This window comes from Rattus norvegicus, chromosome 2 (assembly GCF_021556685.1).
Source record: "Rattus norvegicus strain SHRSP/BbbUtx chromosome 2, alternate assembly SHRSP_T2T, whole genome shotgun sequence".
Taxonomy (NCBI): domain Eukaryota; kingdom Metazoa; phylum Chordata; class Mammalia; order Rodentia; family Muridae; genus Rattus; species Rattus norvegicus.
Window position 1 is genome coordinate 215,987,577 of NC_141535.1, and position 17,596 is coordinate 216,005,172.

Below are 17,596 nucleotides of genomic sequence, written 5' to 3' on the forward strand. Positions count from 1 at the left end.
CAGAGTGTTCAAGATTTCCCTCTGAGTAAATCACGTGCCCCTGCCTTTATGGTACTCTGTATGAGATTTGTCAATTGAATTTCCCTGAGCAGTAAGTTATGCTGAGAGCATACAATGGAGACACACTACCTCCTTGAACCTTTGTAAGATCATTACATTACTCCCAGGCTGGATTTCTAAAAATGTTTAACAGTAGTCCATGCCTAGAGAAAGGGAAATAGAGCCTCTCCCATTCCACAATTGGAAATGGTTCCCAGCTCCAGTCCAAAGGGAAGATAAGAGAACTTCACAAGAAAAATGCCAACAAATATTCTTCAAAAATTTAAGTTCAAATGTGGAGAAGCATATTAAGGTTCCTGTTCAATTACAGATGAACAGAACATGAATGTGACAGAGTATATGGAGGAGGAGCTCGAGTTAAACATGATTAGAATATTCTATGAAAAGCTGCAAACTGAAATAAATCCAGGTCAGGGACAATAAACAAAGAGTAACAATTGTGTGACGAGTCCTGAGACCAAGAACAAATCAACAAGTCCTTACCAAAGAATACAGGGATGCGTGCTACTTGTGTCTGTAGCGAAACATTACACTACTTTTTGTAGTTCTCAGGGATAGGGAAGCAAAGAAAAAATGTGTTGAACCCAGGTTTGGAAACAGTCATGGAAGGAGTCCAACCTCATCCCTATATGATTTTGAAACAGTTCCACCACCCTCTGCTTTCTTCGTAAACCATACAGTTGGACACTTCAGTGATCTGAGTGGGCTTAGAGAGTTGTTAGTTGAAGGAGTAGAAACAGAAACAAAGAAAAACTACGTTAGAAAACCTTTTAAATTCTTTTTAGTTTTACTATGACTAGTTCTACCATGATATCAAGTAAAAAGGTAAGATAAAATGAAGTTTGGTGTGTCAGTAGCCCATTAAAAAATTACATATCATGTAAAGCACAATAAGGTTGTAAAACAATTTTCATTTTAACATTCTGAGCTTTCAATTTTTTTTCAATATGCTTTCCCAGTTTGAAAACAACAAACATTATTAAGAAAAGAGAATCAGTATGAGTTTTTAAGAGTGCTTTATATAGTATCTTTATGGAGATACACTCTTATAAAGAATAAAAAGGGGCCAAGTGCAAAGATTATATCTAAACAAGGTAACACGCCAGGGTACAATTCTCCAGCCATCTCTGGCTTCTCCATAGATTGTATATATTAAGAGAAAGAAAGGGCAGTTGGGGAACGTAAGCAATGTCATGCATATTGTGTGATTAATACATGGACTTCTAATATTGACTCTCTGAACATAAACTTTAAAAAGGTTATTTGAAAATCACCCACTCTCACAAAACAAGAACAAACAAACGTCCATAACAACAAAGCTTTGGAGACAGAAATAACTGGCAAAGAGAGGAAATAAGGAGTGGTTTAAACCAATGGAACTTAGATTGTTTTACTCATGATATGAGATCCAGATGAATTTGCACATTTATAAAACAGCCGGTTCTTAATAAATGTCCATTTGTTGAGGTGTGGCAAGAACGCCTTGACTTCTTACACAAAGAGTAAAAATCTAGAAGCCAAGCCAGAGTCTAGATTGTGTGGCTGGTCTGTACTTGATTCTAAATGTGCCCAGTCAACGTCCCTCCCACAACCACAGAAAATCAGGCAGATATATAGGTCAGCTCACACTCATCTGAAGATCTCATAAGAACTGTCTGGATTGCAGGCACCCTTAAATTAGACAGTAGTTCTAAAACCATTAGTTCTGGTTAATCCCAGCCCCTGTGTTCTGTCGACTTGATCATTAGTTTTTTCATTAAGGATATAGCTCAATGATGAAATGTTCAATCTAAAAATAAGTTCCAAGCATTGATTATTAGAGGGTTCATATAAGAGCTCACATTGGCCATAGATGGTGTTTCTACTACTGTGTTTATATGCCTTAAATATCACATAGGGAAGGGGGAGACCATTTGAAATGTAAATAAATAAAATAATCAACAAAAACCTTCACAGAGCAAATGCTCATGTTAGCAGAGTTATATTTTTGATGTTCCTATGTTCTTTAAGATAAATGTGATGATTATGTATTTACCACTTGATTATCATAGAAACATATTCTATTTTTAAAATCCTGTTGTTTTTCCATCTCAAAAATAAGACCTAAGAAAATGGCACAAACACACACACACTTTATGTTTCTGCAGGAAATAGTGATAAAAGAAATTGCTTGACATTTACTCTTCTATTTACTGGCTTCTCTTCATAATCTTCTGAAGTATGAATACAGCTGATAGCTCAGAGCTATGTACCTAGTATAATATTATAGTACTGTATAATATTGTGGTAGTAATGTTATCATTATATTCGAAAATGGCACTTTTAGGAATTTCTACTAGTAAAAATGTATACTCTGGGCATTAAAATAAATTTATATTATGTCAGTAAAAATGGAAAAATATGAAGTATATAAAAGTTAGGAAATAATCAACAGGTTATTTACCAGAATTGAAAAGATTTTTTTTCTAGAAAAGCACCAAATAGCAAACCACTGTCATTTTGATCAAATGCAAGAGCTATTCACTGCTCTGGACTTTCATTTTGGAAAATAGTGATGATTTATGAATACATTATTGTTCCTGAAGTAATATTAGCATAGTGTAGTCGAGAAGCAGATGGGATCTTTAAGTAACTAATAATGATGTCTAAAGACGTTTAGTCTACTGTTCTATTAAGTTAACAGAATACATTTTCAGAATCTCACATACCACCTTGATCTTGAACAATAACACCACTTATATTTGTAATTTAAAACCAGGTTAAATAATGTCTGTCTGCTCTGACCCGATTTTTGTCTATGACAAAAAAAGCTCATCTTATAGAAAGAGCCCTCCTCTGATAAACACATACTCAAACACATGCATGCACCCACACATAAACAAAAATGCACACATAAGGTCTCACACAAACGCACAACTAAGAATGTTTGTAAGCATCACTTACCTTTACAATATGTAAAGTATATCAGTATTTCTCTTATATTCCAATTTTATTTCATGTACAGAAAAGGCAACATGTTTTTAAAAACCTGCTACAAATTTGAAACTCATCACAAAAGATACTGGTGCCTTAGAACACATGGTAAAATGTTTATACAATATAGATTTAATTAAGTGCATAGGGTTCACTACTATGAGATGTGAGCAAATTATCAGTAAGTCTCCTGATATTAGATGCAAATTCATAAAATGTAGCAACATGGTACCAAGTTTGTGTTTTCCCTAGGTGTTACCAAAAGTCAAGCCAAGAAAAATATTAAAGATTTGTCTCATTCCAACTTATACCTTAATTTAAGGTTAGCCTACTCACCTTGGTGATTTGTCTTCATTTTCTCCAGTACATTTACAGTGTGACTATTTTAACTTTAAACATTGAAATAAAAGTTATTCTCACTGGATTTAAATTTAATTACACTGGCTGCTAAATTCATACCTTCACCTTATTTCACCACAGGGCAACTTGTAGGTTACAGATCTTTTTAGTCATAAACACTTCACATTGTGATTGTAGTTTTTTAAACACACTTCCAAATTTATTTTTTTTCATTGAAAATTGAATAATGGGAGAATAATAGAACAATGGAGTCAGGCAAGACCATGTAATGACTAGCAAGGAGGTGAATGGCAGCAAGACATTGTTTATTTTCCAATTTTAGGTAAACTTTGCTGAGCTGTATGTCTTACAAGAACACCTTTAAGTAATAAACACCAGACACATTTTAATGTGATCGCCATCCCTTAGATCTAGTACTCATTGAATTTCACAGTTCCAGAAAAAAACAAAACAAACAAACAAAACCAAACAACAACCCTAGCCACAATAGTCATTGTAATTGCTTTGGTTACTAATTTCATGACTAGAAATTTGCAATGATTTGTCTCTAAATCCATGTTCAAACATATTGCAACAAGGAGGGACTTATGAAGAAACATGCATTCTACCGCAATCCCCAGGTGCATACATGGAAGGAGGACACAGAGAGATAGACATGCTCTCTAAATCACAGACTGGGACAAGGAATGCAGGTCCTAAAAATTACCCTTCCACTCAACTGAAGTCAAGCTGTTGGCAGTCATCTGCCCTGTGGGAAAGGTTTCAGGGGCTGTGACAGGTAGAGTGGGTCGGTCATTCTGTTGATGTTCATAAATTTCATAAAACATGAAATTTGATTTCCTTGATGTGCTGATGAGGGAAATACTGGCTCTTTTTGAATTGTTATGAATAGAAGTAATTCATAGACTCTGTTCCTGTGTTTCCTGAGCCAGGAAAGCCAGAAGAAGAAGAGAAAGCTCCCATTGGATTCTGTGTGCTTCTAACTGGTCCTCCAGTATATACTGCATGAAAGATTAGGTGAGGGTCCAATTAAAAATTTAGCATATTAATTTGCAGCCTTTAAGAAAACATAATACACACTTTTACATTTTTGAAACAGCTTTTTAAATAGCCTTCCTATTATCCAGAACTTAATTTTATATAACTTGTTTACAAATAAAAATTTATTTAAATATCTTGACACACACAAACATACACATACACACACGCACACACACACATATATATGTATGTATATATATATGTGTATATATATATATTCATTTAGGATATAACAAACACACCAGACCACATCTTCTTATATTCCATAGAATATCATCACATCTTTTATTTGTGAGGCAGGGAATAAACATTACTGATGTACTAATTTCCGAAGGTACCACTTTGTCACCTTGACTAGCCATTACCATCAAGGATGGAGAAATGAGAAAATTGAGTATAAAGGATGAGTCCTAGAGTTGAAACATTAGCTGTCAGAGAACACAGGCATGCGCCATTGTGGTATATGGATCTATCATCCTAATTCAGAACAAACTGATGTTAAATAAATGTCACATTTAAATTCTGCTTATTCTTTGGGTTGACAGATTTAGTCCCATATGTTTTTTTTCTTTAATTTGCTTCACTGTTGCTTACTGGGAGGAACATTTCTAATACTTAAGATTGATATCTCATCCTTTTTTCAAAGAAAAAGGTCACCATCTTATGTCAGAATAGATAATATGCATCTAATTTCCTCTGTGCCTCTTTTGTCTCCCTCCTTTTCAAGATAATTAGTTGAAACTGATCTCAATATGTGCTCTTATGTACATGTGGATAACTGACCGAATTCAGACAGATCTTCACGAAGGTTGCAAGAAGCCATCAAAATATAAGTGGGCTATGTATCAAATATCAAGACCCAGATTACCAGGGGGTATTATTAGTATTTGTCATAGTAACAAGACTAGAATACTCTTTAATGGGCTTCTTAGATATCAGTAAGCATGTAGACATAACCCGGAACATTCCTCCTTTTTGCTCTTAGCTATTACATTTCTTCTCTCTTTCAGATAATGCTTAAAGGACTCTGCAGCAGTTCTTGGTATTGGACATAGCATCTCAGCTGTTGCCTTCCTGGTCTGCTGGTCTACCAGATTTGACTCATTTGTGATTCCTTCGAGAATCTCCCATGATTTGCAATGGTTACATGAATGTTTGGGAAGGGAAACTGGTACCATCTCACTATATGTTCGCCATGGCACATTAGGGAAAGAAGCCAGAAAAGGCTCCCAACGCATTGATTTTTAAAATGAATCTTATTGTAAAGTTTCGGAGAAGCTTTCGAACACTGATTGTTCTCTTAGCTACCTTTTGTTTGGTGAGCATCGTCATTTCTGCCTACTTCCTGTACTCTGGCTACAAACAGGAAATGACCCTTGTCGAAACTACTGCAGAAGCAGAGTGCGCTGACATCAAAAACCTTCCTTATCGGTCTATAGAACTGAAAACCATCAAGCCTATTGATACATCCAAAACTGATCCCACTGTCCTTCTCTTTGTAGAGAGCCAGTATTCGCAACTTGGTCAAGATATTATAGCAATCTTGGAGTCCAGCCGGTTTCAGTACCAGATGGTCATTGCTCCAGGCAAGGGAGACATACCTCCTCTTACCGATAGTGGCAAGGGGAAGTACACATTGATTATTTACGAAAACATTTTGAAGTACGTCAGCATGGACTCATGGAACCGGGAGCTTTTAGAAAAATACTGTATAGAATACAGTGTTAGCATTATTGGTTTTCATAAAGCCAATGAGAACAGCTTGCCGACTACACAACTGAAAGGGTTTCCTTTGAACTTATTCAATAATGTAGCTCTGAAGGACTGCTCTGTGAACCCCCAGTCTCCTCTGCTTCATATTACCAAAGGCCCCAAAGTTGAAAAGGGACCTCTTCCTGGGGAAGACTGGACAATTTTCCAATATAACCATTCTACCTACCAGCCAGTGCTTTTAACTGAGTTACAAACAGAAAAGTCCCTCTCTTTCTTGTCCAGCCAAACACTCTATGCGACAATAATTCAGGATCTGGGGCTTCATGATGGGATCCAGCGAGTTCTTTTTGGTAACAATTTGAACTTTTGGTTGCACAAGCTCATTTTCATAGACGCCATCTCTTTCTTGTCGGGCAAGAGGCTGACACTATCCTTGGACAGGTACATCCTTGTGGACATTGATGACATATTTGTGGGGAAGGAGGGCACAAGGATGAATGTCAAAGATGTGAAGGTAAGAGCATGGATAAAGAACAACTTGATTTGTAATTTGTTAGTGCTCTATGGGATTAATAAAACATGATCTTTAAAATACTTTATAACATAATCACCGATTTAAGCCAATCTTAAACTATTGTACACACACACAAAAGCTCAGATATACAAATGCATACACGCACGCGCGTATACACACTCATACACACAGACATACACAGAGGTGGGGGAGAAAAGAAGGAGGGTGGGGAGAGGGAGATACACAACACATTAGAATAAAAGCATAGATATCCTAAAATATAATTGATCTTCATCTCACATCTTCTTGTCTATCCCAACAAGAAGCCATTATAAGTAACTCCAGATTCAATGTGTGGCAGATTGTAACTTTGAAATTCATAACATTACAGGACTCTGTTTATGAACCAACCACTTGTGTACATTGGATTTGATCAGGGTGATTGAAAAACAAGATGAACTATAGCTTAAGTCTTTTCTGTAACCTCATGCAAGCATAGTTTTCACCTGTGTGAAACGTTTATACTATTGTAAATAATGCCATCAGCAAAAATAGTTTTAAAGGGACTTGGTCTTAAGAAGCATTAATTTTATCTCTACTAATTTATGATATTGGTTTGGATATGAGAGAAGTGACAATAGGCAATATTTCAGGGCTGTACTCAGTTGACTACATTGTAAAACATACACTGTGATTGCTACTAAATACACAAAAGGCCAAACACAAAGATAAGTTTCTAGTTCAGCTTCCTGGGAGGCTGAGAAAGAGTTAAAGACAAACTGGGTAAGAGCCAGAAATAGAAAATGATATTAGCAAAATATACTATGCATGGTCAACTATAAACTCAGAGAATTCTGAGACTAATTCTTTTAGTTTTAGTCAAATGTTCCGATAGGCTGACTCATTATATCTTATGGTGTCTTGCATATAACAAAACTGACAATGTGCAAAGTATTTGATAAACATACACACAAATTTATTATTATTACTATTGTTGTTGTTGTTGTCAGAGGAGAAGGATTGCTATTTTATTGTCTCTTAGTCTTCTGTTATTCAGCTTTGTAAACATGAGCCCTGCATGCTACTTCAAATATCAGCTTAAATGTCATGACCACTAATAGATAAAATATTGATACCCACAAAATCAGTTCACTTAAAAAATCTCTGAAATACATGCAGACCAGCAAGCTCTACTACTAATGGGTCTCTGAGCAACATACTATTCCACCTGGACACAAATACATCATTCAGATCTGGCAAAAGTGTTTAAGTGATTGCAGCTGAAATTGTCTACATTTCTGGGTTTAAAATTTTGATTTACTATTTGTTTCAATTAATTTAAATGCTAATATTTTATCTTAAATTTAGAAGAAGTCACATGTTTTGAAATAATCTTAGACTATGAAGTACCTAATCTGAAAAAAATAGAACAGCCAGTTCTAATTTATACCCAAAGAACAATATGAATTAAAAGATTTCTATAGGTTTAAATTGAATTGACCAACTCAAACCTAGCTAGGAAATTTGTTTGCAAAGGAAAACTGATGGCTACTCACCATTATTCATAAGATATGCAAAATCCCGGTGGTTTCCTAAACTGTAGAACCCTAAGCAAAATACCAGAATAGTGAGACTTAACAGAGATACGAAAATTTTATAATCTCAAAGAGCTGAGATTATATACTTATATAAATACATATTTAGATTGGACATATTCAAAAGTATATATATATATATTAGTTTAACAGAATATATTAGATGTGTAATATTTGCCAATATAGACATGATTTAATTTAACACTCTATAAGCAAAACTTACTATATTTTTTATGAACATCTCTCATTCCCAAGCCCTGTAATCTCTGATGACTTCCATTCTACTTTGCTTGTGTGAACTCAGACAAATACACTTCAGATAACAGATGCAAGCTCAGTTTTCTATACCAGGAAAGGTTCACATAAATAATGTCAAGTTGATTATGTAAGTGACAGAATTTTCTGCATTTTAAAAAATGAATAATAGTTCAGTATGTATTTATACATATACACACACATATATATATACATATATACATGCATATCACATTTTTCATCTCTCTTTATCGTATCCTTTAACACAGTTTATTACTATATTAAAGTGAAAGGTGTTGAGGATGTTTCTTCCTCAGATAAATATCACTTCATAATATATACATAGTCAGATATGAGTCATGATTCACACGTGGCTTAGTCAGGGTTCCATTGCTGTGATGAAACACCATGACCACAGCAACTCTTATAAAATGAAGCTTTAACTGGGGCTGGCTTACAGTTTCAGAGGTTTAGTCCATTATCGGTATTGCAGGGAGCATGGAAAATACGGTACCTGCGAAGTAGCTGAGTGTTCTACATCTGAATCTGCATGCAGCAGGGAGAGGGAGAGACACTGGTCTTGGCATTGGCTTTGAAACTTCAAAGCCACCACCAGTGACGTACTTTCTCCATCAATACCACACCTCCTTATTCTTCCCAAGTCGTGCTATTCCTTGAGGAGTAAACATTCAGATATGTGAGCCTATGGGGGTTATTTTTATGGAAACCACCACATGTGGTAATTCCATTGTAGATGCCTATGAGTTAAAGTAAGCTTCAGTCTCTCCTCAGGGGCCAATTCACATTCCCACTAAGAGTGTGGAATATTTCGTACTCCACGTTTGCTTTCCAACTCTTCCTCGCATTTGGATGTTCATACCAGTGCTTCTAAAACACACACAGAAGGATCGCACGAGTTCACGTGTATTTTCCTTGCAATTTTTTTTTTTTGCATCTCTTGGAAAATTAACTCTTACTTTCTTTGATTTTGGTCTTTAAATTTTCACCCCAAGATGAAAGTGGCTTGGACTCCACACTACAGTAGTAGACTACAGTAGTTGAATTTGCTGTTAGAAATCAGTTTCATAAAAAAAAAGAGAAGAAATCAGTTTTGTACATAGTGTTTTTCCATATTATTTCTTAGCAACTTTGTAGACCATGTGTGGGGTCCATGAACTTCCTTGCCTTTCCCTTACAGAGAAAGCCTTTACTGACTTTATTTTTCTTTTGCATTCTCAGCTTTGCAGAGTAAACTTTCTAGACTGGAAATTGTGTTTGATTCCTGCAGCTCGTTACTTCAGTCTCTCATGGGCTCCATAGTCTCTGCTAAAAAGTCAGCTTCTTTTGTTACGCCATTAGGTATCTAATGCTTTCCTTGATGCTTTTTGTCATATCAATTCTTTTTAATTTCTTTTCTTATTTATTTTTATTTTTTTCCGTTTTTATTAAATTGGGTATTTCTTATTTACAGTTCAAATGTAATTTTCTTCCTGGTTTCCTGTCCATCAGCCCCCTAACCCCCACCTCTCCCCTTCTACATGGGTGCTCAACTCCCTATCCTCTCCCCTTTACTGCTACCCGCAATAATCCCCTACACTGGGGATCCAACCTTGGCAGAACCAAGGGCTTCCCCTTCCATTGGTGACCAACAAAGATATTCACAGCTACATATGCAGCTGGAGCCTTGGGTCAGTCCATGTACAGTCTTTGGGTAGTGGTTTAGACCCTGTAAGCTCTGGTTGAATGGCATTGTTGTTCTTCTTATGGGGTCGCAAGCCCCTTCAGCTCTTTCAGTCTATTCTCTAATTCCTCCAATCGCGGTCCCGTTCTCAGTTCAGTGGTTTGCTGCTAGCATTCGCCTCTGTATTTGACATGTTCTGGTTGTGTCTCTCAGGAGAGATCTATATCCGGTTCCTGCCAGCATGCACTTCTTAGCTTCATCCATCTTATCTAGTTTTGGTGGCTATATATGTATGGGTCACATGTGGGGCAGGCTCTGAACGGCCATTCCTTCAATCTCTGCTCTAAACTTAGTCTCCATATCCCCTCCTATGGATATTTTTGTTCCCTGTTTAAAGAAGTGAAGCTTCTGCACATTGGTCATCCTTCTTGAGTTTCATGTGGTCCAAGCACTGCATCTTCAGTAATTCGAGCATTTGGGCTAATATCCACCTATAATTGAGTGCATACTATGTGTGCTTTGCTATGATTGGGTTACCTCACTCAGGATGTTTTCTAGTTCCATCCATTTTCATGAAGTCATTGTTTTTGATAGCAGAGTAGTACTCCATTGTGTAGATGTACCACATTTTCTGTATCCATTCTTCTGTTGAAGGGCATCTGGGTTCTTTCCAGCTTCTGGCTATTATAAATAAGGCTGCTATGAACATAGTGGAGCATGTGTTTTTGTTGTATGTTGGAGCATCTTTTGGGTATATACCCAGGAGAGGTATATACCCCAGGAGAGCTGGGGACCGAACCCAGGGCCTTGCGCTTGCTAGGCAAGTGCTCTACCACTGAGCTAAATCCCCAACCCCATGCGCACCATTTTTTATTGTAAGCATATCATACCTCTACTAGTGTATTTCTATATAATCCTGAAATAAATCATAGATTTATGATATTTTTAAAGTAAAATTAATGGGGGAATACTATAGCACTGCAAATGACAACTCTTGCTTTAAGTGTGTGACTGACTCTCTCTGGCCCAGTTCCACAATTAGTGTGGAAAAAAAAGTACAACACCTAACAGTAAACAATGGTTTAGTCTTTTTATGACACTACTCTAATCTGTGTCTATAATAGATGAATAAATCAATAGGTCACATAAGTATGTGCATGCACACATATTGGTATCTATTCACTTGAGCTCAATTTTCTAACTTGAGATACAAATTCAAAATTGTCCTTTAGCCATTAGAACAAAAAATCATTTTTTGTAGTACAACATTTTATTGTCATGAACAGAATGGGGATTTTTTTAGATCAATCAGAAGACTTAATTTTATAACTGCATGGTTTTGTGTAACCAAAGCTGTCTCATATGGAACTCCTATCTTTATCAATCCTTCCTACATCAGCCCATTTTGCCATGACTTTCCTCATCCATTTGAAAAGCAATTTAATGTCCGAGTGACTGCTTACTCCCATGATGTTTGCGTCTCTATTGCATTAGTATCTGTTTCCTCAGTCTAGTAACCCTTGTAACTTGCAGGTCACTTGGTGAAATTGGTGCTTCCTTTCCTCTTTGCTAGTTTGCATAGCATCTCCATGCACTAAGGAATCAATCCAGGAAGGATGAAGCTTGCAGGACTGTACCAGCTGGATTTCAGCATTTCTATGACTCGTGATTGTGGCGTCTTCAGCAATAGAACTATAAATTCAAATTGGAGAGGGTAATCATTAGCTTAGGAAACACCCTGAGTGTTTGGGGCCTCTGGGACCTCACTGAATAATATGTTCAAAAGAAATAAATAACCCATTCCAAGAACTGGGACTTTTACTCACTAGTCTCCGATGTGTAATGAGATATTGTCTCTCTGTTATAAAGTAACTCCATTTTACTTCTCTATATATAACTATATATTTAATATGTATATATACATATATATACACAATAAAAATTCTACTCTAGTAGGCTTACATTTGCAAATGTCTTCAGTGTTATTTATCTATCCCTGTACTATCTCCTCTACCCTTTGTTTCCTAACCCAGGTTTAACCATTCCCATTCTATTTTTCCATTATTATTCTTTCTACCAATGTATTCTCTCCACCCCGTCTTGAAACTCTATTCCCATAACCACTTAAGCAGTTTTCTCACTTCTATGAGTGTTTCAAATAAAAGCACACTTGTCTGAAAATTCAAAGGTAATATTTAAGATAGGATAAAACATGTCTTTGTTCTAGGTTACCTCACTCAGAATGGGTATCTTCAGCTCTATCCATAGACCTCGAAGATTTATAATTTTATTTTCTTAATAATATTTCATTGTATAAATATGCGGTACTTTTTTTAAATATCCAGTCACCAGTCAATGGGCATCTAGGCTTTTTACATTTATTAGCTTTTTTCCTTTCATTGTTTTTCTTTTTCATTTTTTGGTAAAGCAGAAATTAAGATGGATGGCAGTTATCCCTAAAGTAGAACATAGAATCATTTGGTTATATACCTAAGAGGAGCGTCTCTGGATCATGTGGTAGATCAATTTCTATCTTTTGGAGAAACTTCCACACAGATTGTCATAGTTGCAGTGCCAGGTTACACTTATTCCTTTATTACACTTCCCTTCATGTCCATACCCACACTTACTGCCAGACACATAATATGCTATTTTAATTTTATGTTCGTGTGTGTGGGGTATGCATATATACCTGTGTATTACATGTGCACGGTACCCATGGAGGCCAGAGTTGGGAATCAGATGCCCTGGACTGGGTTTACAGACAGTCGTGAGTTGTGTATATATTGTGGATTGGAGTAGGGTCTTCTAGAAGAACAGCAAGTGCTCTTCACTGCGGATCCATCAGTCTGGCCTCTAGGCTAACATTCTTAAATATCTTGATGAAATGCACTCATTTATTTCTTTGACTATCTACTATATATAAGACAAAAGGACATGGTCTATTTAATAAAATTAAATTTATTTTAAGGTTCTTTGTGACTCAGCCCAAAATTTACCTTTATACATCTATACTGCTCAATTACACTTTCTGGATTTCTGCTTCAATGAAATGTCTTCAACTTCAATATCTTGACTAAAATGCCTAATGTTCTCATTTCAAAAAAATCAATGTGTAATAAAGTAGAACAATGATTAGTAGAGGTTAGGAAGGGTAGAGAGCAGTGACACAAAGCAGTCCTGCACCATAGGTACTGACCTACAGTTAGTATAAAAAGTTCTAGTGTTCTGCAGCATAGTAATGGGATGCCCATAGTACATAATAATGGGGTTTAAATTTTTATAGAGAACTAACAAACAGGAGATCAAATATAATTGATGAAAAAATATTAATTTCCTTGGCTTAATTATATATATATGTATATATATATATGTATATATATATATTGAAATATCACACTATACCCATGAATTCAAAAAGTTATCATGTGTTAATTAAAAAAGAAAAAAATTAAAAGATGCCTTAAGTATTTTTCTTTTGCGAATGTGACACATTTTCTAATGACCTCAGCAGATGGTAATTTTTCTTTAACCTGAGCTCTTAATAATCACCACTCTCTTTCTTAACATCTTTGCAAACATGAGACAACTTCAAAACTAGGTAGTCAATTTTCTCCTATATTTAATTGTGCCTGAAAATATGTAAGTAGCAGGTTTAGTTGTAGATTTTAAAATGTTTAGTTGAGAAACATTATAAATCATTTAACTTTAGAGACTAAATATCTAACAAATCACAAAATAATTTATTTTCTCCCAAAGAATGGTAAAGTATAATATCCAGCTTTTGAATTTCTGCTGGGCGGTGCAGAGGTTCCTGTCACACCCTCATAAGACTAATGACAAATAAATAAGTACCATCAGGTGCTGTGTATAGAGGTCTCTATACAAATAGATCAATTCTATGAAATTTCTTCCTGTCTTTTTTTTTCATATAGTTTCAATTAGCTGAAGAGAAAGGCTCTACATAGAAAATTTTGGCAAATTTAGAAATGATCTTAGAAAATTTCTAGTTTACTGAAAAACAGTCACCAGACAAGATACATTTTGTCAAAACTTTATTTAAATTCTTAAACTAATTCCTTTAGATTTCAGTGGAGTACCAAAATATTTTTATTAATTAATTTATTCAATTTTATCCCAATAGCCACCTCCTCTCTCCTCGAACTCCCCACTATAACGCCCCTATTTCCCTTTGCCCTTCTCTGTGAGAAATGGGAGGACAGCCTGGATATCACCCCACTCTGGAGTATCAAGTCATTGCAGAACAAGGCACATCCTCTCCCACTGAGGTCCAATAAGGCAGCCCAGTATGAAGGGTTCTACAGGCAGGCATCAGGTGCAAGGGCAGCTCTCATACATCCCTCACATACCTTTCTAGTTTCTGGCTACTACGGATAAAGGCGCTGTGAACACAGTTGAGCAAGTGGTCTTATGGGATGCTGGAGCATCTTTTGAGTGATATAGGTAGGTCTTCAGGTAGAACTATTCCCAATTTTCTGAGATTCTGCTAAATTGATTTCCAGAATGAGTGTTTGTACAAGCTTGCACTCCCACCAGAAAGGTAGGACTACATCTTCACCAGTATGCTCTGTAGATTGATTTTTCCATCTTAGATATTTTGATCCGTATAATATGGACTCTCATATCTGCATTTCTCTGTTGATTAAGGACATCGGACATTTGTTTAACTGTTTCTGGGCCGTTAGAGATTTCTCTGTTGAGAGTTCTGTTTAGCTCTGTAGCCCATTTTGTGTGTGTGGGTGTGTGTGTTTCTTTTTTGAAATTGTTTAGTTTATATATTTTCATCTCAAATGTTGTCCCCTTCTTCCCAGTTTCCCCTCTGCAAACCCCCATCCCATCCTACTCCCTCTCCTTTGCCTCTATGAGGGCGATCTTGCACTCACTCACCCTCTCCTGCCTCACCTCTCTAGTTTCTACCTATGCTGGGACATCAAGCCATTGCAAGGCTGCAGCCTTTCTGCCTACATTAAGTTCAATAGCAGGGGTCCCAGTACCTCTGGACTGAACTCTTTTGTATTAGTTCCAAACCACAGGAAGAATTCTCCACTTGGCTCAGGCAAGATCTATAGTCTCTTCTATCTTTGAAAACAATTAAACCAAACTTAGAATTCTATCCTATGATTACCTGCTAGTATGAAGCAGGCAGCTTTTATTGTTGAGCTCTTCCTCAGAGCAGCCATCCTGTATCTTTTCACAGCATGGGACCTCAAACCCTATGATCTGAGTCAGCCCCATTATGTCTTTGTTTAAGGTTCCTACCCTTGGCTACCAAGTGACTCCTCTCTTCTCTCTTCTCTCTTCTCTCTGAGAAACTAACTCTCCCATTCTTCCAGACCTGCTTCAGAGCGGTCTGAACCAGTCTGCTGCGATTCTAAAATATTAGTGGATTCTCACCTACCACCTTGGATAATCATCTGTTGTATGTGATTTTTAAAAATTAATTAATTTATTTTTATTGGACATTTTATGTATTTCTATTTCAAATGTTATCCCATTTCCCCCTCGGTGGTTCCCCTTCCCCCTCCCCTGCTTCTATGAAGATGCTCCCATTCCCACCCACCCACTCCTACCCTCTCACTCCTCCTGCCTCCCAAGCCTGACATCCCCTACACTGGGGCATAGAGCCTTCACAGGACCAAGGACCTCTCCTCTCATTGATGCCCAATAAGGCCATCCTCTGCTACATATGTGGCTGGAGTCAAGGGTTGCGTTTGTTTGGTGGTTTATCCTCTGGGCACTCTGGGGTGTCTGGTTGATATTGTTGTTCTTCCTATGGGGTTGTAAAGCTCATTTTAATTGAGTATTTGGGCTGTTGGTGTCTAAACTTCTTGAATTCTTTACATATTTTGGATATTAGCCCTCTATCCGAGGTAGGGTTGGTGAGGATCTTTTCCCAATCTATAGGCTGTGTTTTTGTCATATCTATTCTGTCCTTTGTTGTACAGAAGCTTTTCAGTTTGATGAGGTCCCATTTGATAATTGTTGAGCTCTGTGCCTGAGCTGTGGATAGTCTGATCAGGAAGTTGCCTCCTGTACCAATGAGTTCAAGGCTATCCCTCCCTTTCTGTTCTATTAGATTTTAGTGTATCTGGTTTTACATTGAGGTCTTTAATCCACTTGGACTTCAGTTTTGTGCAAAGTGATAAAAATCGATCTATTTGCATTCTTCTACATGCAGACATTCAGTAAGGCCAACACCAATGTTCATTTTCCATTGTGTAGTTTTGACATCTTTGTCAAAAAAATCAAATCCCCATAGATATGTGGGTTTATTTCTGAATCTTCAACTTGACTCCATTGATCTATCTGTTTATTCCTTTATCAATACCATTCAGTTTTTCTTATTTTATTTCTGTAGTACATCTTGAAGTGAAGAATATGGTACCTCAAAAAGGTTTTTTTTTGTTGTTGTTGTTGATGATGATGATGATGATGATGATGAATTCTTAACTTTTTATTTCATAGTCATATGTGGACATGTGAAATGCAATTTAATAGGACATTTTTTTTCTACAGTTTCACCCCTCTTCCTCAGTTTCTCCCAGTTTTTCCCTAATTCAACCATAGAAGTCAGCAGCTTCTGTTCATTGTTTGGGTAAAAATATCTGCATCTGACTCTTTCAGCAGCTTGTTGGATCTTTCGGAGGGCAGTCATGATGGGTACCTTTTTGGGAGTGCTCCATAGCCTCAGCAATAGTTTCAGGCCTTGGGGGAGCTGGGTCCCACTTTGGGCCTGTCTCTGGACCTTCCTTTCCTCAAGCTCTTCTCCATTTCCATCCCTGAAGTTCTATCAGACAAGAATTATGGGTCAGAGTTTTGACTGTGGAATGGCAACCCCATCCCTCACTTGATGCCCTGTCTGTTTGTTCAAAGTAGGTTCTACAAGTTCCCTTTGCCCGCTGTAGGGCATTTCATCTAGGGTAACTCCCTTTGAGTCCTGAGAGTCTCTTTCTTCCTATTTATTTACATTGCAAGTGCTGTTTCACTTACTGGTCATCCCTCTACAAGCCCCCCACCCTCCTCTATCACCCCATTTTTCATCTGCTTTGCCTCTAAGAGGATGAGTCGCCATTCACCACCCACTCCTGCCTCACCCCTTGAACATCCCTGTTCACTGGGGCAACAAGCCTCCACAGGACCAAGTACCTCCCCTCTTACTGATGCCAGATAAGGCAGTTCTCTATTTCATATGTATCTGGAGTCATGCATCCCTCAGTGTTCATAAAGAAAATTGATCTGAAATTATCTTTCTTTGTTGAGATTTTGTGTAGTATTTGGTTGACTGTGGCCTCATAGAATGAGTTTGGCAATATTGTTTCTGATTCTATTTTGTTGAATAGTTCAAGGAGTATTAGTATTAGCTCTTCTTTGAAAGACTTGTAG

General features: G+C 36.9%; 1 protein-coding gene across 1 annotated transcript in view; it reads left to right on the forward strand.

The window, feature by feature from the left end:
• The window catches only part of Ndst4 (N-deacetylase and N-sulfotransferase 4), a 338,766-nt gene that overhangs the window by 20,080 nt on the left and 301,090 nt on the right, over window positions 1-17,596 (forward strand). The window contains 1 exon segment of the mRNA NM_001191849.3: window positions 5,445-6,661. Within this exon segment, the coding sequence (NP_001178778.1) occupies window positions 5,684-6,661 (978 nt within the window). The 5' untranslated portion in view covers window positions 5,445-5,683.